The sequence below is a fragment of the Alexandromys fortis genome, unplaced genomic scaffold (genome assembly GCF_014885135.2).
Source record: "Alexandromys fortis isolate MF-2015 unplaced genomic scaffold, M_Fortis_MF-2015_v1.1 scaffold_0, whole genome shotgun sequence".
Classification (NCBI taxonomy): domain Eukaryota; kingdom Metazoa; phylum Chordata; class Mammalia; order Rodentia; family Cricetidae; genus Alexandromys; species Alexandromys fortis.
This window is the reverse complement of record NW_026067949.1, coordinates 22,450,497-22,470,491: the sequence shown is the minus strand read 5'-3', so window position 1 is coordinate 22,470,491 and position 19,995 is coordinate 22,450,497. Positions and strand designations below refer to the sequence as shown.

The 19,995-nt window shown below is 43.2% G+C and overlaps 1 protein-coding gene across 3 annotated transcripts in view; it reads left to right on the top strand.

Annotated features, from left to right (window-relative positions):
* Smim14 (small integral membrane protein 14) overlaps positions 1–19,995 on the top strand; it is a 45,810-nt gene that overhangs the window by 12,755 nt on the left and 13,060 nt on the right. For 2 of the 3 annotated variants that reach the window (XM_050149890.1, XM_050149891.1), the window contains exons 2-3: positions 7,651–7,760; positions 17,593–17,641. In XM_050149890.1, coding sequence (XP_050005847.1) covers positions 7,686–7,760; positions 17,593–17,641 — 124 coding nt within the window. In that variant the 5' untranslated portion in view covers positions 7,651–7,685. Of the gene's footprint in view, positions 1–360; positions 497–7,650; positions 7,761–17,592; positions 17,642–19,995 lie in introns of those variants that run through there. The other variant, XM_050149892.1, reaches the window with a different exon arrangement.

Genomic DNA, 19,995 nt, shown 5'->3' with positions numbered 1-19,995 from the left:
AAAAAAAAAAAAAAAAAAAAAAAAAAAAAAAAAAGTGTGTGTCATTAAGTAACGGAAAGCCCAGGACTAGCTGTCTAATTTTTGTACCATTATGAAGTTGTCTTTGTAACCTTGAAACAGTTGTAATTTGCATAATTGGTTCTGTGTCAAATGGGTACTGAAGCCCCTTCTGACATTTACACTGTGACTTCCTGTCCAAGGTCTGTCATATACAAGACATTTGAGGGTGATGAAATTGCTTTCATACCTGAGCCAGTTTTCCTCTTGAGATAGCTGTAGCTCAAGCTGTCCTCGGACTCACTGTGTAGCCAGAGATGATCGTGTACTTCTTTTTCCTGTGTGTGTGGATGCATGTGAAAGCCAGAAGACCATGAAGATTATCTTCCTCAGTTCTGGTTGTGTATGCGCATGCAGATGCCCTCGGACTCCGGAAAAGGCAGTTATGAGCTGCCTCACCTCTGCTGAGACCGGAGATCAGGAACCCTGCAAGAACCAGGTGTGCTCTTAGCTACAGTGCCCTCTCCATCCCAGCCTACCCAGTGCTGAGGATCAAAGCTAGGCCTTATGAGTGCTAAGCAAGGCTCTTTCCATTCGTCCTGCGTCCCAGCCCACACTCCCCCTTTTCATACAAGGTTCTCATTAGGTAGCACTTGACTGGCCTAGAACTTGCTTGAACACAGAGCTGTTTGCTTTTTCTTCTCAAGGCAGGGTCTCACCTTGTACTTCTAGCTGGCTTTGTGACCCAAGTTTGAACCCCAGAACCTTTGAAAAAATGTTGGCTATGGTGGCACACATCTATAATCTCAGCACTTCCATGGCACAGTGGGTGGCATCACATGCTTCCGTGTATCCACACTGTGTGCTACTTGCTTGCTAGTCATAGTCACCATTTAGTTATCAGCAGTCAAGAACACTGTTTTCAGGTTTACTAACAGGCCTAGATGCAGGAGTAGTGATCCCGGTGATTTGAATGCTGAGAAGAAGCTGTGAAGAGTTCCCTTTCAACCAGAAGGTAGAAATTCTCAATTTTATAAGGAAAAAAAATATGCTGGTGTCACTCTATGGCCAGAGTGAGTTTGTATCTATGACACTGTAAAGAGGGAAATGAAATTCATGTTAGCTGTGCTATCGTAGATCAAAATTTAAAAAAAGGTCCACGGCTCATAAAACACTTTGAGAAGCTTGGCGGTGGAGGCGCGCACCTTTAATCCCAGCACTTGGGAGGCAGATGCAGGTGGATCTCTGAGTTCAAGGCCATCTAGTCTGTGGAGTGAGTTCCAGGGTAGGTTCCAAAGCGACAAAGAAACCCAGTCTTTAAAAAAAAAAATTGAGTTGTACTTATCCCTGGAGATAACGACTCTAGTAAAAGAAAGTAAGTTCTGGTCTAGGGCTGTGCTATAGCTCAGTAGTACACAGTACAAGTGTCTAGGCTCATCCACATGATAAAGACGGGGCCTGGAGAGAGGACTCAGCAGTCAAGAGTACTTGTTACACAGTCGTGAAGAGAGTTCAGACCCCAGCACTGTGTGTGTGTGTGTGTCAGTAATCCCGACTCTGAGGAGGGCAGAGACAAAACCATGTCCCTTGCTGGGTTCCAGCCTGGCAGAGAAAGCACAACCCAGATTCAGATCCTCCAATGGATTAGGCAGAGATGCCAGAAGAGGATCCCCAGTACCCTTTTGTGTCCTCTGCACACACATACACACACTTACACAAGAAAGTTTTAAAACAAAAGTAAAACTTGGAAATCTTTAGAGCATACACATTAAGTTCAGAAGACACAGGTTTCAGAGACAGGATCTTGTTCTGTCTAGACTAGCCCAGAACTGGGCTCAAGTTGTTCTTGTCTCATCTCAAATAATGGGGCTGTAGCCTCATGCCGTTCTCTCCTTCACGTCACAGGAAATTAACCTGTACAGTGAGGAGTCTCATTATTTCTCTCCCCTTTGCACGTAGCCCATAGGGTTGGTGGTCTGGGTGTGGTGGCACACACCTTTAGTTCTAGCACTCAGAAGGCAGAGGCTGGTGGGTTTATATAAGTTCCAAGCCAGCTTGGTCTGCAGAGTTCTAGGACAGTTGGAGCAACACAGATCAAAGCAAAGAAAGACAGACAGAAAGAAAAAAAAATACGTGGGGTTTAGGGCTGCTTGTATTTATCTTTTCATAGATAAGTATTGTAATGGTTTAATAAAAGTTGTGGATCCCCGAGGAGCTGCAGTGGCAGGAACTTCGCTGCTGCAGGTCCCTGAGCGGTGAAGGGAAAAGGAGGAGAAGAACAGAAAGGGAGGGAGAGACAAAAGCTGTCTCTTCGAGAGGGAGATAGAAAAGGAAGAGACTCAGGCTACAAGCAGGAAGATCTGCCTGCCTCAGTGGATGGGTGAGTGAGTGGGCGTGGCTTGTTTCTTAAAGAGACAGAACATCATTACAAGTATCCTTTCAATTATTAAAAATGTAGCAGGGCGGCTTACTATATGGGCCCTTTTGTTTGAAATCTTTTAAACCTTAATTGTGTGTGCATGCGTGCATTGTATGCACATATCATGGAGGTCAGAGGACAGTTTACAGGCATCTGTTCCCCTCTACCATGTGGTTCTCATTAATTAGGTTACCAGGTTTGGCAGCAGGCACTGTTACCTTTCTGGCCATTTCATCAGCCCAGTATTTTTTTTTAAAAAAGGTTTATCTTCCTTTTATGGTGTATATGTGTGTGAGAGTGGGTGCATGTCTGCACTTCTGAGGCCACTGGACTCAGTTGATCTGAAGACAGTATGGAACATTACTGCTCTGCTCTTGCTACTGATTGCTAACTGATTTGGCCGAGTCTCAAACTACTCTTCAGTTTTATTTCTTTAAGGAATCAAATCAGCTGTGAGCAGCATTCTCAAAAGCACACTGCAGTAGAATCACATGTCTCTTTCCTGACCTCCTCAGGAAGCAGGCCATTAAATTTGACCCTTCCCCCAAGGTGAAATTAGGCAAGGTGAACCCACACACCAGGCCTGAGTATTTGGTAGATTATGAACTGACACTGGAATATTTCCTCACTGGATACAGAAGCAGCATGATTCCACCAACTTACTATTGTCAGATGTCACTAGGAAAACTCTTGGTTGAGAGAGGCTGACCAGCTCCGCAGCACTGGGGATTGCCGTGGCTTCCTGCCAGCCAGCCAGCATCATTTTGCTGCTTTTCCTTACTATAAATTGTTTAGAAGTAGGTGGGCTTGAGAGCTTGCTGTGTAAACCGAATTTTTCCTTTGTAGCACATAAACGGTGTATCAGATTCTACATAGAGTTAGATTGTTGTCCCAGATAGTAACTTCATTAGGAAAGTACTGACATTGTAGGATAAATGTTTAGTGTGAGTTATTTCCAAATTTCAAAGTAGGGACTTTGAAATGAGGCCCTTACCTGATTTCATTGTGCTCAGAGCCATTCTTACTTATGCCCTTGTGTAATTCCTTCAACTTCCCTAGATTATCTGGAAAATTTTTAAGTGTGTTTTTAACTTTTAAGCTATTTATTGATGTGTGTGTGTGCATGCACCTTTGTGATTTATGTGTATCATGTGACTGTGGGTACCCATGGAGGTCAGAGGGCATTGAACTGGAATTACGAGTAGATGTGGGTGCTGGGAACTAATCTGGGCCGTCTGCAAGGTGCCAGCATTTACAGGCATGTGCCACCATGCCCTCCTGGTTTATGAGGTTCTGGAAATCAAACCCTGTGTGCCAGGCAAGCCTGCTGTCGGTAGAGCTGCTGCACTAGGTCCTGGCTTGCACATTTTTAGGAAACAAGTCTTGAAGCTGGTTGTGTCCCCAAGGATTGGGCCCTTTCCTTTGACGTCGGTATTGTTGCCTAACTTCAAGGATGTCTGCTAAAGAGGCAAGCAGCCTTCGCAGCAGGGAAGATGGGAAAGCAGAGTTTTAAATGCCTCCATCAAAGGCCTCTTTGAGGCTGATCCCCAGCATTCTGACTCATGGCCTTGTTAAGTCTTGCCCAGCACAGTGCAGCTTCACGACGTCTCTAAAGCGAACGTGAAGTGAGATTGGTTGCAGTGTCAGCTTCAGTAGCGTGTTGACACTCTCGTTTCCTAACCAACTCTGTCCTTTCTGTTGAAAGGAAAAGTACTTGTTTTGTTTTTTGTTTGTTTTCAGACAGGGTTTCTCTGTGTAACAACCCTGGCTGTCCTGAAACTCACTCTGTAGACCAGGCTGGCCTTGAGCTCAGAGATTCACCTGCCTCTGCTTCCCAAGTGCAGGGATTAAAAGCCTGAGTCACCACACCCGCAGAAAAGGTTATTTTAAGATGGGAACTGTAAAGGGGAGATAGAATAGAACTGAAAATAGCTGTTTCACGATAGAAAGCCCTTTAGAGGTATAGTACTGTTAAGTAGTGTCCTAGCTTAAAAATATTCTCATCTATAGAAGCTAATCAAGATGAGCATAAATTAAGACCCCAGTCTGCCTATACATTCCTGGTACATAAAGGTATAAACATTATCAAGAATTCCAGCTGGGCAGTGGTGGTGCACCCCTTTAATCCCAGCCCTTGGGAGGCAGAGACAGGCGGATCTCTGTGAGTTCGAGACCAGCCTGATAGACACAGCGAGTTCCAGGACAGGCTCCAAAGCTACAGAGAAACCCTGTCTTGAAAAACAAACCAAAAAAGAATTCCATAGGACTGGAAAGATGGCTCAGCAGTTATAGCTGCTCTTCCAGAGGTCCTGCGTTTAGTTCCCAGCCACCACATGGTGGCTCACACCGTTTTTAATGGGATCTGATGCCCTCTTCCGGCATAAAATTGATAGAGCACTTATACTTAAATAAATTTTAGCAAAAAAGAATTCTTTTTTTTTTTTATTTTTCTATTTATTGAGTTCTACATTTTTCTCTGCTCCAATCCCTGCCTCTCTCCTCCCCACTTCAACCCTCCCCCCAAGGTCCCCATGCTCCCAATTTACTCAGGAGATCTTGTCTTTTTATACTTTCTACTTCCCAAGATTAGATCTATTTAAGTCTCTCTTAGTGTTTTTTTAAACATTTTTGTTTAAGTTCTCTGGGATTGTGGTTTGTAGGCTGGCTTTCTTTGCTTTATGTTTAAAAAATCACCTATGAGTGAAGACATGTGATAATTGTCTTTCTGTGTCTGGGTTGCCTCACTCAGAATAATGTTTTCTAGCTCCATCCATTTTCCTGCAAAATTCAAGCTGTCTTTTTTTTCTGCTGTGTAGTACTCCATTGTGTAAATGTACCACATTTTCTTTATCCATTCTTCGATCAGGGACATTTAGATTGTTTCCAGGTTCTGGCTATGACAAACAAAGCTGCTATGAACATAGTTGAGCACATGTGTTTCTGGCACAATTGAGCATCCTTTGGATATATACCCAAAAGTGGTATTACTGGGTCTTGAGGAAGGATGTTTCATAATTTCTTGAGAAATCGCCACACTGACATCCAAAGGGGTTGTACAGCTTGCATTCCCACCAGCAATCCAGACGTGTTCCCTTTTCTCCACAACCTCTCCAGCATAAGCTGTCATCAGTGTCTTTGATCTTGGCCATTCTTACAGGTGTAAGATGGAATCTCAGAGTTGTTTTGATTTGAATTTCTCTGATGACTAAGGATGTTGAACATTTCCTTAAGTGTCTTTCGGCCATATTAGATTCCTCTGTTGAGAGTTCTCTGTACTCCATTTTTTTATTGGATTATGTGATCTTCTGGTGTCCAATTTCTTGAGTTCTTTGTATATTTTGGAGATTAGACCTCTGTCTGATGTGGGGTTAGTGAAGATCTTTTCCCATTCTGTAGGCTGTCATTTTGTCTTGTTGACCATGTCCTTTGCTTTACAGAAGCTTCTCAGTTTCAAGAGGTCCCATTTATTGTTTCTCTCAGTGTCTGTGCTGCTGGGGTTCTATTTAGGAAGTGGTTCCCTGTGCCAATGTGTTCAAGTGTACTTCCCACTTTCTCTTCTGTAAGGTTCAGTGTGGCTGGCTTTATGTTGAGGTCTTTGATCCATTTGGACTTGAGTTTTGTGCATGGTGCTAGATATGGGTGTACCAAAAAAGAATTCTATAAATATATTTTTAGTGAATGCTGTGGCTTGAAGAAGTAAGGGAAGTGTTGAGATTGGTGGTGACTGATAGGGATTCTTTGGGAGGAGAGACAGGTCAAATAGAATTCTGTTAATAAATTTAAAGGCAGACTTGTAGAGAGCTGTGTTTGCACTTGTGATGAATTGTCCGGGATAGTAGCAAGTCTGTCTTTTCCAATTCTGCTAGGTGCCAGGCTGGCTTCAAACTCACAGAGATTGTCTGTCTCTGCCTCCCAGGAGCTGGGATTACATTTTGGTATTTGAATTTCATTTTCAGAACATTTTAATGAAGCTGGGTATGAAATGCACCTGTAATCCCAGGATTTGGGAGGTGGAGGCGGAAAGGTTGGAGACGAATCTGGGCTACATAAAGCCTGGTTTGGAACAACACTGTGTTAGCAGAGGAAGATTCATCTAGGAGGAAGGAAAGACGTGGGCTAAGTCACACTCTGAAGGGCAAATTTAATCTGCCTATAAACATTGATATTATTTCAGATACCTCATTTTTCTTTCAGAACATTGTTAAATCTTTTACATATGTATATGTGTATCTGCATGAGTTTACATGTACCACGTGCCTGTAGTAGCCTACAGAGGCCAGAAGAGGGTGTTGGATGCCCTGGAACTGGAATTCCAGACAGTTCTGAGCTGTTCAGTGTTGGTGCTTGGTCCTCTAGAAGTGTTGCAAGTACTTCTAACTACTGAGCAATCTCTCTGTACCCCTACCCCCTTTTTTCTAACTATGTAGCTTTAGACTTGTGCAGTTGAGGCTTGTTTTGAATTTCTGCAGCCTCCTAAGTTCTGGAATTACAGGTATGCATCACCATACTTAAAATTAAGCATAAAGATTGCTTTAAAATTTGAATTTTTATTTCAGTAGCAAATAAAGTTTAGGAATTAAGTAAATAGGCCATAGTATCAGGGACAAGTCCAGTTAGAGCACCCAAAGATACTTATAGGAAGTTGTTCTGCTGGCAGAAGGACCAGTAGCTTGTGCAGGTTCATAATTCATATAATAAAATTGTAATTACTATATAGGAGAAATAGTTTCATAAGGTATATACCATTGATAAATGAAGCATAATTAATAAAAACTCAGAGACAGAAATTGGGGTTCAACCTGAAGGTAAGAAAAGCACAACAGCCAGCCACTGGCTCTTACCTCTACCTCAGACCAAAATGGTGATCCTGCTTCCAGGAATCTCAGAATGAGACTGAGAGTTTCTCTTTCTGTTTTATAATCTTCTCTACTTCTGGGATTAAGTACGTCCACCACTACTGCCTGGTTTCTGTGGCAAGCTAGTGTGGCTACTGGGGTTAAGGGTTAAAGGCGTGTGTCATTGCTGCCAGGTCTATAAGGCTGACCAGTGTGGCTGTTTTACTTTTCTGATCCTCAGGCGAGCTTTATGTATTAAAATACAAATGAAATGCCCCTACAAATAAATATGGATTATACATAGCTTAAGTAAATATTGTAAATCGTGCAGTGTATGAATTTTTCATAGCTGGAGAGAAGCTCAGCAATACTCTTAACTATTATTTTCTTTCTTCCTAGGTTTAAATAGTTGAGTAAGATCAAGCTGGGTGACCATGGCTGAAGGTGGATTTGATCCCTGTGAATGTGTTTGCTCTCATGAACACGCGATGAGAAGACTAATCAACCTGGTGAGATGGACAGAGTCCCGCTCAGAGCTGATCTGTGTCCTTCCTGGGTTGTGGGATTATGGCTCCTCTCCGCTACCTTTCTGTTGCAGCCATGAATCATGACCCAGGAGCTCAAGGCGGGAGGCTGGAGGCAGTAACTGAAGGAGAGGCCACGAGGAACATTGCTTAATCTCTGTGCCCCTGACTTGCTTAGCTTGTTTTCTGAACAACAGAGCATCAGCAACCCAGGGGTGGCAGCACCCGTGGTGTGCAGGGTCTCCCACATCCATCAGTAATCAAGAAAATATGCCTGCAGGCTTGCCCACAGGCTGATGTGGTAGAGACACATTCCCAGCCGAGGTTCCCTCCTCCCAGAGTACACTAATTTGTGTGTAACAGACAAAACATCAACAAGCACAGAGGTTAATAGAGTATTGTCTCAGGATCATCACTAAAATATTTGATAATGGAAACTTCGTGGTGGATTAAAACATAATGATAAAGCACCTCAGTACTTTTTTTCTAAAATATTTATTTTATAGCCTGTATGTATAAATGTGTGAGGTAGCTGGATCCTGGAGTTACAGACAGTGTGAGCTGCCATATGGGTGCTGGGAATTGAACCCTGGTCCTCTAAAAGAGCAGTCAGTGCTCTTTACCGCTGAGCCAGCTCTCCAGCCCCGTCAGTACATGTTTTATTAGAGATGAAAACTGATTGCTTTTCTTTACTTCTGTAGGTTTGTTTTAAGGATGTTTGACATTCTGGTTAGTTAACCACAATCATGTTGAGGCTGTTGTATTCGTGTTGGAACAGATAATTTTTTTTTTGTTATGTGGAGTTTAATGCCAAGCTACTATGAAACCTTGTATCCTTTCTGATATACACAGTTCAGTCCTTCTCTAACAGTAAGAGTCTCTGTAGAAAGCATTTCTAGAACTGGAAAGGTGGCTCAGAGGTTAATAGCACTGACTGTTCTTTCAGAGGTCCTGAGTTCAATTCCCAGCAACCAGTGGTTGCTCACAACCATCTGTAATAAGATCTGACGGGCTCTTCTGGCCTGAAGGAATGATGCAGATAGAAACACTGCATAAGAAACAAACAGATCCTCAGAAAAGCATTTCTTTATCTAGTAAATTGAGCTGGGCACTTGTGGCAAACACCTTTAATCCCAGCACTCCAGGGACAGAGGCAGGCAGATCTCTGTGAGTTTGAACTAGTTAGAGCTACACAAAGAAATTCTGTCTCAAAGAACCAAAAAGAAAATAAAAAAAGAAAGAAAAAAGGCTTTCTTAGTTCATAAGCTTAAAATTGATACTATTTATATTATAGTGTATAGAAAGAGAAATTTGACCATTATTAATAATAAAGTACTTTTTTAAGTATTAGGGATTATACCCAGGGCTGCTAAGCTATTTCCTCAACCTCTCTCAAGTCTTATTCTGTTAAAAAGTATTTTATTTTGTGTGTATGGGCGTTTTGCTTGAATGTGTGCTTGGTAATCTTGGAAATAGTGTCTCAGATCCTGGTTGTAAGTCTCAATGTGGGTGTTAGGGATCAAACTAGTGCTATTTGGAAGAGTAGGCAGTGCTCTTAACTAGTAAGGAATTGCTCCAGCCCCTTGAGTCTTAAATTTAGTCCAACATAAGGCATAGTTTAAAAATACTTTGACAATAATAGCAAAAAAATAGTCCTACAATTTAACTGTGGTGAAGCAGGTTTCCCATTTTTAATTAAAAATTACTATCTTTCTTTAAAATTTATATTTTAATTTGATATTTTTTTAATGTTGTTGTTCCAACTTGGCTACATTTTAGAAGTAATTAAAACTGGGAAGTGTCCACCCTTTCCCTTGCCTGGGTGTATGCATGTGACCTGGTTTCTAACTTTAGCTCAGTTTCTAGGTCAGGGTGCATGAGAAGGTGTGGTGGAAGAGGGTAGTCATGGAGATTTTACCATGAGGGAAGAAACCGTCTCTGGACCAAGCCTCGGACTCATACCTTAGGACACAGAGTCAGAGAAATGTAAGAGATGTCCATCCAGCAGATAACTCCAGGATGGAAACATAAGAAAAGGATAAAAAGACAACTCCTGAAGTTCATAACAGATTCCAGAAACATCAGAGACGATACAGCAGTCTAGAGAGATCTTGTCTGCATACACAGTGAAGAGGGGGATTGTTAGAGACCCAAACAGAAACCTTGGAGAATGAGCAGCTCGTGAAGTCAGAGAGCAAAGAGTTTCAGCAGCAAAGTCGATGAAGGAAGAAATAAGAGAGGTTGAAGACGAGACTTTTGAAATGTCAGTGCCAGACATAAATGACGAAAAAGAAGAATGCAGAGAAAATGGGAGCGCGTTGGGAAACCTTTAAAGGGTGGTGTTTTCGGCTCATTGGTGGACCCTGTGTAACCAGAGCCTCAGGATAACATCAGAAGTGGGCTGGAGAAATGGCCCAGTGGTTAGGAGGGCTTACTCATCTAGAGTTTGGTTCCAGCTCACCCCTCAGGCAGCTCACAACCACCTAGTATTCAGCTGCAGGGATCCAGTGCCCTCTTCTGGCCTACAGTTCACCCTCACACACAGCATACTCGGATACAGACACACAAGTAAATAAAAACTTTTTTTAAAGAGGAAGGGGGTGACTCAGCAGTTAAGAGTACTGGCTTCTCGTCCAGAGGATTTGGCCCAGTTCCAAGTGTCCAGATGCCAGCTCACTTCAGTTCCAGCGGATCCAATATAGGCACTGCATGCATACAGCATACATACATACATACAAACATACATGCAAGCAGGTACATATACACATAAAATCAACCAATAAATCTAAGTCTTAAAATTCCCAAGCAAAACTTGTAATTTCAGTGAATACAAAGACGTGTGTGTTTCTCTTCCCTTCCATGAGATATAAAGATTGCTGTAGCCCTCTGCCAGCAGGCTAAAATTAGAAGTTCTTTCTAAGAAAAGGCACCGGGAAGGCTCCTCCTTGGGATGTTAAGGAACAGGAAGGAAGCCAAGGTGATGTCAAAACTCCGGAGTGGCTGTAAAGTAATGAAAAGAAAGACTGCCTGGCTCAGTGAGATAGACTCAGACTAAATCTTCTCTGCGCTGAGAGCCACTCCGCTCTGCTTGTGTGCTTGGTTAGGGAGGGAAGCTGTGTATACCCCAGGCCTAACTGCTCTCTAACCTAATCCTTCAGTAATAAATATGAACCAAAAATGTGCATATCTAAACAAAAGGATCAGTGTACTCAGCCATAGATATATTGGAAGATGGGGTGAAGTGTTTTTATTAATTTTTACATTTATTATTCATTTAATTTATGGTGTTTTTAGACATGTGTGCTGTGATATACTTGTGAAGGTCAGAGGACAACTTGAGGAGTAGTTCTCTCTCACCATGTGGGTTCTGAGTGTCACTCTCAGGTCGTTTCCATTGAAGAGTGTTTTCACATGCAATTGTAAGATTTGAGAGGAGAAATAATGTCCCACAGTGTTTAGCTTTTTTGTTTTATTTTGCTGAGAGAAGGCCTCACTTTGTAGTGTGTGCTGGCCCGAAACTCCCTTGTTAACCATGGGGCTCAGCCTCCTGAGTGCCCGATTGCAGCCTGAGCTAGCTCACCTGTCACTCCTAAACGCTGGGTTACAGCCTGAGCTAGCTCACCTGTTACTTTCTGCTTTTCAACAACAATTTTTCGGCGGTGCTAGGAATTGAATCCAGGGACCCATGCCTTCCAGCCAAGTGTTCTGCATCTGAGCCCTAGTCCTTTGCTTTTAAACTTTTTAAGATTTTGTTTTTATACCAGGCACATGCTTTTGGATCTCTGAGTTGGGGGAATATTTAGAAACTTTTTGCGTGTGATTTTTTTTTTTTTTTTTTTTTGTAGAACACTTTTTAAAATGGTAGCTGGAGCTGTCTCGGTGAGTTAAGCAAGCAGAGTGACTGTGTTCAGATACCAGGTACCCATATAAGAATCATGTGTGCTGGAGCATACCCGTGCCCCCGCCCAACCTGTGCTGTGGGGACAGAGCGTTACCAACCCTGAAGCATCACCGTGAGCTAACCTAGTGAAAAGAGAGTTCCAGGTTCAGTAAGGGAGCCAGGTGGTGGTGGTACACGCCTATAATCCCAGCACTCTGGAGGCAGAGGCAGGCAGATCTCTGTGAGTTTGAAGCCAGCCTGGTCTACAGAGTGAGTTCCAGGACAGGCTCCAAAACTACACAGAGAAACGCTGTTTTGAAACCCCCCCCAAAAAATGAATTGGAGAACAATAAAGACACCCAGTGTTATTCTCTGGTCCCCAGTTGTAAAGGCATAGGCAAGCAAACACGTGCACCCCATACACGGTACTGATGCTCCTACATCAGAGCGTAGACTCTTTGTTTGCCCGTTCCCTTTCCTAGGCTAATCCTTTAGGCTTCACCTATTAAATCCTTTCTTTTTGTTTTGAGACAGGGTTTTACTATGTGGCCCTGGCAGGCCTGGAGTTTGTTGTGTAGAACAGGCTGGTGTCAGTGCTCTGCATAAAGGTGTAAGCTACCTTCATGGCATGACAAATGAATTCTAAAAAGAGGTAGATGAGAATAGATACACAGTGAGTCCCTTTCAACTAAAGTATGTCTTCATTGTATCACATATAGTGTTTTTTACTGTATAAATGGAAAGAGGCCAGACCAAAGCTCAGTCTAGACATAACAGCCTGTTAAGCGGTTGAGAATATTCTTTAGAAAAAGAAGGCTGAACTGGGCGCTGGTGGTGCTTGCCTTTAATCTCCCAGCACATGGGAGGCAGAGTCGGCAGATCTGACGCTGTAGTTCATATATGTGTTCATAAACAAAGTGAGTTTCCGATCAGCCAGGGCTACACAGACAAACCCTTATTCTTTTAAATTATTTAGGTCTGTATTTCAGCTGTGTATGTGTGTGAGAGTATACGTGTGTGGAGGCTGGAGTTTGATATGTTTATTCATTCTCTTCATCTTTTTTAAAAGATTAAAAAATATTTTCAAACATAAGATTGAGAGAGAGTTGTGTGTGTGTGCCGCATGTCTTTAATTCCAGCACTCTGGAGGCAGAGGCAGGCAGACCTCTGAGTTCAAGGCCAACCTGATATTTAGAGCAAGTTCCAGGACACTCAAGGCTTCACAAAGAAAGAGAAAGAGAGACCCCCACCAACACATTCCCCCCCCCATTACAAAACATAAATCTTTGCTGAAGATGGGGGTCTACTGTAGACCGTAAACTTGATTCACAAGTTCCCTCGTGCATGTGTAGGTATACACATACTACAGTGTGAACCCAGAGGACAGCCTGGGGAAGTTGGTTTTCTCCCTACACCATGTGGCTCCTGATGGAGGAAGGTCATTGGTTACCTGCCTCACCTATGTTTTAACCTATGGGGCCAAGCAGTTTCCTTATTACTTAACCAATGACCTTCCTCCATCAGGCTCCACGGATTGAACTCAGGTTGTCAGGCTCAGCAACAGCCAATTTTACTCACTACACTCTTCTTTGCCATCACAAGCCTCTGAACTCTAACAACCCTGTAGCCATCACCATACAGACCAGAGGGAGAGCACTCCTTGCTGGTCATGCAGTGTCCTTAACTCTTACCAGGTTAGTACAGATGTGGTCCTTTACCCGCATGAGGGGTGATGCCAGGATTGCCATTCTCCTTGCCCCGGCGCCATAAAAGACTTGTCTAGATTTTTCTTGCCTTCTTTTGATCTTTATCATTAGTGGAGTGGGCTGAGCTGGTAAGGGAGACAGGATGGCAGACCCAGCAGCAGATGAGATGTTACAGGGGGAGACCGAAGGAGCGGCAGCAATGAGACACAGCTCAAGTGGTCCGAAGACGAGCTGGGCAAAAACAGTGGGGAGCAGAGGTATCTGAGGCAGGAAGAGAGAGAATGGAGAGTCAGAAGAGGGCAAAGAGCTGAGCTGAGGAAAGAGTACTGTGAAGAGCTGAGGAGGAGGAATGACTGCCTGAAAGCCCCAGTACCCGACACTGTGAGGTCTCGGGTCCCAGCACCCAGCGTTTGGTAGCTGTCACACTTGAGGCACTGCCCGCTGCCTCTTGCTGCTTTGCCATCTCAGCTCATTGCTGCCAGAATCCTACAGTACCTGCCAAGCACCAGGGCAACTGTGGTTAAAGCCCAGAGCAGAGGCTGCAACCTAAGTGGCTGCAGCAGAGGTCTAGTGTCAGAAGCCAGAAGGCCTAGGGTCTTGGTATTCTGAGCTGCTGGTTTGGCCAGGCCAGCCTTTAGACCTGCAGTATCAGGAGCCCCCATAACAAGACAAGAAGGGCTTCTCCCCTTGCCCCCCACAAGCTCCCGTCCAGGGAGAGTACAAGACTCACAACTGATAAGTAACAGTAGAAAATGACTTGATTGCCAAACTAGGCTGCTAAACACTCAGAAGAAACAGTATGCCCTCATGGAGCAACCTCACACTCCTGCTGGTCATTTTTAATTTAGGAGGTGTTTCTTTTTCTAGATAAGTTATAGCCAACATGCTGTAAGGTCTGCTGAGAGGACAGTTGCCATCTCAGACCTAGTATCTGGGATGCTCTTTGCTTGGCCCATAAATTGGATTTAACTAGCTTTTTCACACAAGAACAGATGACCTGAACTCACAGAAATCCTCCTGTCTCAACCTCTAGTGGTTAGATAGGGTATAATTATGGACTATTTACTTTTTTTTATGGTAGGGTCTTTCTGTGTAGTCCTAGCTGTCCTGAAATTCACTTTATAAAGCCGGCTGGCCTCAAACTCAGAGATCCACCTGCCTCTGCCTTCCAAGTCCTGGAATTAAGGGCATGTGCCATCATGCCTGGCATCAGCTATCTACTGTTCCAATGTCTAAATGATGCTGTTGAAGATTATTAAGACCAGCCTCAACAGGGTAGGAGCATGAGGTCATTCACTTTTATACCCCAATACAAAAGGGCGTAAGAAAGCAGAAGACTGCTTTAACTGACACAAAGGATAACCAGAACAGTTACTTGCTTCAGTACTTGAGACATGAAGCCATTATTTCCTGAGTAAAATATGACGTCTTGGGCAGGATATGCAGTGAATACACCCTAGACCAACTATTCTATAGGCAGCCACTCCCTATGTCAAACCTCCCATTTTAAGTGAAGGAGCACAGGAGTATACTTGAATTCTCTAACCTTTGCTCAGGGTGGAGTGGATCCATTTTACGTCCAAAACACGAGTAACCACACCCTAGGTTTGGGTGTGTAGCTACACCTGTTTTCAACAACTTTGAAATAGCACAAACAAGCTCATAGTCTCTGACTTCCAGTCAAGGTGGAACAGGCTCACATTTGTAGGTCCTCGCGTATGATGTGAAGGAAATTGACTCATCCAGGCATGGTGAAACTGGCACGAAATCCCAACACTGGAGAGACTGAGAGATTTGAGATTGATCCCAAAAACTTTTTTTTTTTTTTTTAAATTGCTACCAACAAAGAACAACTGAAATTTCCCAACTGGTTTTATCAATTTAAACATAAATCATGCCATTAAAAGATTTATAGCAAATGTAAAATATGATTGAAATTAGGGTTAGGAAGATGCATGATAACCTAAAGACATATTTATAAAAGTGACCTGGTGGCAGATATACACTTTAATTTAAGTGGCAGAACCTGACAGGCAAAGTCAGGTGGCCTCAATGGGTTCGAGGCCAGCCTGGTCTACATTTCAAAAGGATTTCTTTGTTCCCCACTGTGTACCTAAGACTAGTTGACTTTCAAGCTCTTGTCTGAATCCAGATAGGCAGACAGACAGACAGACAGACAGACATCCTCTTGTAGAAGTGCTGGGATTACAGATGCACACTACACCTGCCTGTGGTCTCTGAGAATTTAAACTAAGATCTTCCTGTTGATGTGGTAGTTGTTTTACCCACTGGGCTTTCTCCCCTGCCCAGTGTTCGAAAGAACATATTCACCTCTAAGAGTAAAGAAAAAAGTTGAGTGCTTGAGAGACTGGGAGATTTACATTGTACTTTTAAATTTTTAGTAAATGTAAATATTACTTGTTAGAAGAAATAAATTAAAAACACACACATGGAAAAGTTTGTTGATTCTGTTTTGTCATTTAAAAGGCTTGTAGTCACTGTGAGGTGGTGGTGCATGCCTTTTAATCCGAGCACTTGGGAGACAGGGTATTTTAGTGAGTTCCAGGCCAGGCCAGCCTGATATACAAATTGAGTTCCAAGACAGCCAGGATTGTTACACAGAGAAACATTGTTTCAAAAACAAAATAGCAGCAAAAAAAAAAAAAAATTCTTGTTTTCCTTTGCAATAATCTTAGTGTGTTTAGATGATCCCTTTCAGATAGAGTGGGTTATAAGATACAGTGTACAATTTAACATTAGTTAGGATCTTTTGCTTCCATTTGGACTCAGCAAGACAGATCGTCTAGAGAATGACCTGTTGTTAATTGCAGCCCTATTGGTGAGACTGGACTCTGTGCAGCATGATCATAATAGGGCTTAGTTGGTTGTTCCTGCTCTTCACATGTGTCATCTGTGCTAATCCCTAACGGTACCCTGATAAGTGGGCACTTTTCTTGTCCTCATTTTAGTAGAAGAACAAACTAATGTTTAGAGGTGTCAAGGACTTTCCCTAAGTCTTGAAACACTAGAAAGTTGCCTAGCCTGACTTGAAGACAATGCCTGTCATTCTGCAGAGCCCATACTTAGCCAGCGGAGCAGTGGTTCTGGTGGTTGCTACACAAATAGTTGCAGTCTTGGTGTTGTGGGCTCCTCGTACACTGTGTGAAGATATGATTGGTGTAATAAAAAGCTGACCGGCTAATAGCGAGGCAGGAGGTATAGGTGGGATTTCCAGGGAGAGAGAAAGAAAGAGGAGAAGGAATCTAGGCACACAGGACATGCTGGGAGCCATGGAGAGAAAATGGGTACAAGATGGGAGGGAGGTAATGCCACATAGTAGAATGCAGATTAATATAAATGGGTTAATTTAAGTTATATGAGCTAGTTAGGAACAAGCCTAAGCTATAGACCGATCTTTCATAATTAATAAGAAGTCTCCGTGTTATTATTTGGGAGCTGCCTGGTGGGATAGAAAAAGACTCGTTGCACTGGGCTGGCGGCAGATGTGGTGGTACTGAATATCTAAGAGAGTCATTCATGAGACTGAATTGAAAAGTTGCATTTCTTCACTCTCTACCATCCAGTCATCTCTAGTGAGATTTTTCATTTCTCAGCCACCTAAAAAACGGTAGCATAAATTCATTCATAATTTGACTTGTGTAATTGACTGATGGATTTTAAAATATTTTAAATTCCAAAACCAAAGGTTTTATTTGTCCAAAATGTTATATTTGGACATGGTGACTATCCTAGTCTTTGGGAGGAAGAGTCAGGGAGGATCAGGAGTTTCTGATGTTCCTCTGCTGTGTGGTGAGTTTGAGGCTAGCCTCGTCTCCATGAGACCCTGTCTCAAAGAAGTAAAGGTCCTGAAGAGATGGCTCAGCAGGTTAAGTGAACTAGCTCCTCTTCCAGAGGTCAGTCCTGGGTTCACTTCCCAGCACTCACAGGTAGCTTAAATCCTCTGTGCCCCCCCCCACCCCCAGCCTGATACCCAGTGCTGACCTTGGTTGGGCACCAGGAATGCACGTGATGCCCAGACAAACATGCAGGCAGGATACCCACATAAAATAAATATGTCTAAACTTTCAAAAAGCTGAAATGTGTGGTGCTAGGAATTACATGCAGGGCTGCATGCAGGCTGAGCTAGCTTCAACACTGAGTTCTGCCCCTCCCCCTGCCCCAAACCGGCGCTGGTGGCCCAGCAGCTAACTGTCCTTTCCTCTCACCGCAGCTTCGGCAGTCCCAGTCCTACTGCACAGACACAGAGTGCCTCCGGGAGTGTGAGTACCAGTGGGAAACTGGGGGGTGGGCGGGGCCAGAGTCAGCAGACAGTATTCTCCCCCTTTTTTTTTTTCAAGACAGAATTTCTATGTGTAACAACCCTAGCTGTTCTGGAACTCACTCTTTAGACCAGGCTGGCTTCAAACACACAGATCCTCCTGCCTCTACCTCCTGAGTGCTGGGATTGAAGGTATGCCATACCATTACCTGATATATTATTTTTATTTTTTAAAAACAGTTTCATGAGCCAGGCGATGGTGGCGCACGCCTTTAATCCCAGCACTCTGGAGGCAGAGGCAGGCGGATCTCTGTGAGTTCGAGACCAGCCTGGTCTACAGAGCTAGTTCCAGGACAGGCTCGAAAGCCACAGAGAAACCCTGTCTCGAAAACCAAAAAAAAAAAAAAAGAAAAGAAAACCAGTTTCATGGAGAGAGATGACTCAGTTAAGAGGCACTGGCTACTCTTCCAGAGGTCCTGATTTCAAGTTCCAGCAAACACATGGTAGTTCACAGCCATCTATAAAAAGATCTGGAGATCTGGTGCCCTCTTCTGGCATGCAGGAGTATATGCAGGCAGAATACTGTATACATAATAAATCAATCTTTAAAGGAGGAAAAAAAGCAACAAGGCTGGCCTTGAATATCTGATTGTATGGCTTCCACCTCCCAAAGTGCTACAATTATAAGCATGTACCATCTTGCCTGGCTTTTAGTTTATTTTATGGTAAGTGGCTCTTGGTTATGTATTTGATGCTTAATATATACTCAAAAAATGTTTTTGCTTCAAGTGAGGGTACAGAAGCCTCAAGGAAGAGTCACTGATTTATAGCTCTTCTCTCGTGGGTAGAAGTGCATGGCTGAAATCCCACACGGGAGGCCAAGGCGACAGAATGGTGAATTCTAGGCTATTTTGTGGTACATGGCAAGACCTTGTGTGAAAAACAACTTACCTCTTGCTTTGTAGCTTCTTTGGCTAAAAGCATGTTTGTAGGAGACTAATAGGACAAATAGGGGCTCCAGGCTTCCAGGGTGGGAAAGTACGGGAGGGAATTTGTGAAGGACGTTTACAGAGTCTACCGTAGATGTCCATCAGGGAGAAAACATATTTATGGGGGTCTCTCTCTTGACGAGGTTTCTCTGTGAAGCCTTAGTGTCCTGGAACTTGCTCTATTACCAGGCTGGCCTTGAACTCACAGAAATCCGCTTGCCTCGGCCCCCAGAGTGCTGGGATTAAAGGCGTGCACCACCACTGCCCGGTAGAAGCTATTTTCTAATTTGATATTTCTAACCTGATTCCAAATCAAAAAGAATTTTTTAAAGATTTATTTATTCATTTATTATGTATACAGTGTTCTGTCTGTCTGTATGCTTGCTGGCCAGAAGAGGGCACCAGATCTCATTACAGATGGTTGTGAGCCACCATGTGGTTGCTGGGAATTGAACTCAGGACCTCTGAAAGAGCAGGCAATGCACTTAACCTCTGAGCCATCTCTCCAGCCCCCAAAATAATTTTTACATTAAAAAGCATACTCACTCATTCTGACGTCTCATGCACACATCCAAAGGCTCCAGCTGCCAGATTATGTTCTTTATTGTGCGGTGCTAGTTTTCTGACCTTGCTCTCGGTCGTGCTGGGCAAGTGCTCTGCTTCTGACTAGCCCCAAGTTACATTTATTAATAGGTTGGTTGTTTATATTTAGCATTAGGGGTGTGTGTGTGTGCACGTGTGTGTAGGCCAGAGGTAGACATTATGTTATATGATATTCCTCAATCACTGTCCACCTTGTTTTTAAGATAGGGTCTCTCAACTATGCTGTTGTAGCATCTGTGAAGTCCCAGATTTGATCCCCAGCACCAAATAAACAGGACATTTTGGGGATACATACCTGTATTGCCAGCACTGGGAAGCATTAGAAGTACAGGGTCAGTCTCTGCTACTTAGTGAGTTAGAGGCCAGCCTGGCATATGTGAAACCTTGTCTCAAAAGACAAAAAATTTAATTACTCAGTTAGTCAACAAACCAGGCAACTATAAAATAAATAAAACAAAAGCCAGAAAGATAAATGGTAGAGAAATACTTGTATTCCCATTTGTAGAATCTACATGAGCTTTGGCATTAGCTAGTGAATATGTTTTAGGTTTTTAAGTTGTAAGTTTTAATTTATTTGCACGGTTGCTAAAGGCAGCCCAGTGTTTTTTCTCTTTGATAGTTCTTTGCTGCTTTATACTGTTTATTTCTTTTTTTTTTAAAGATTTATTTATTTATTTATTATGTACACAACATTCTGCCTCGATGTATGCCCGCACGCCAGAGCAGGGCACCAGATCTCCGTACAGATGGTTGTGAGCCACCA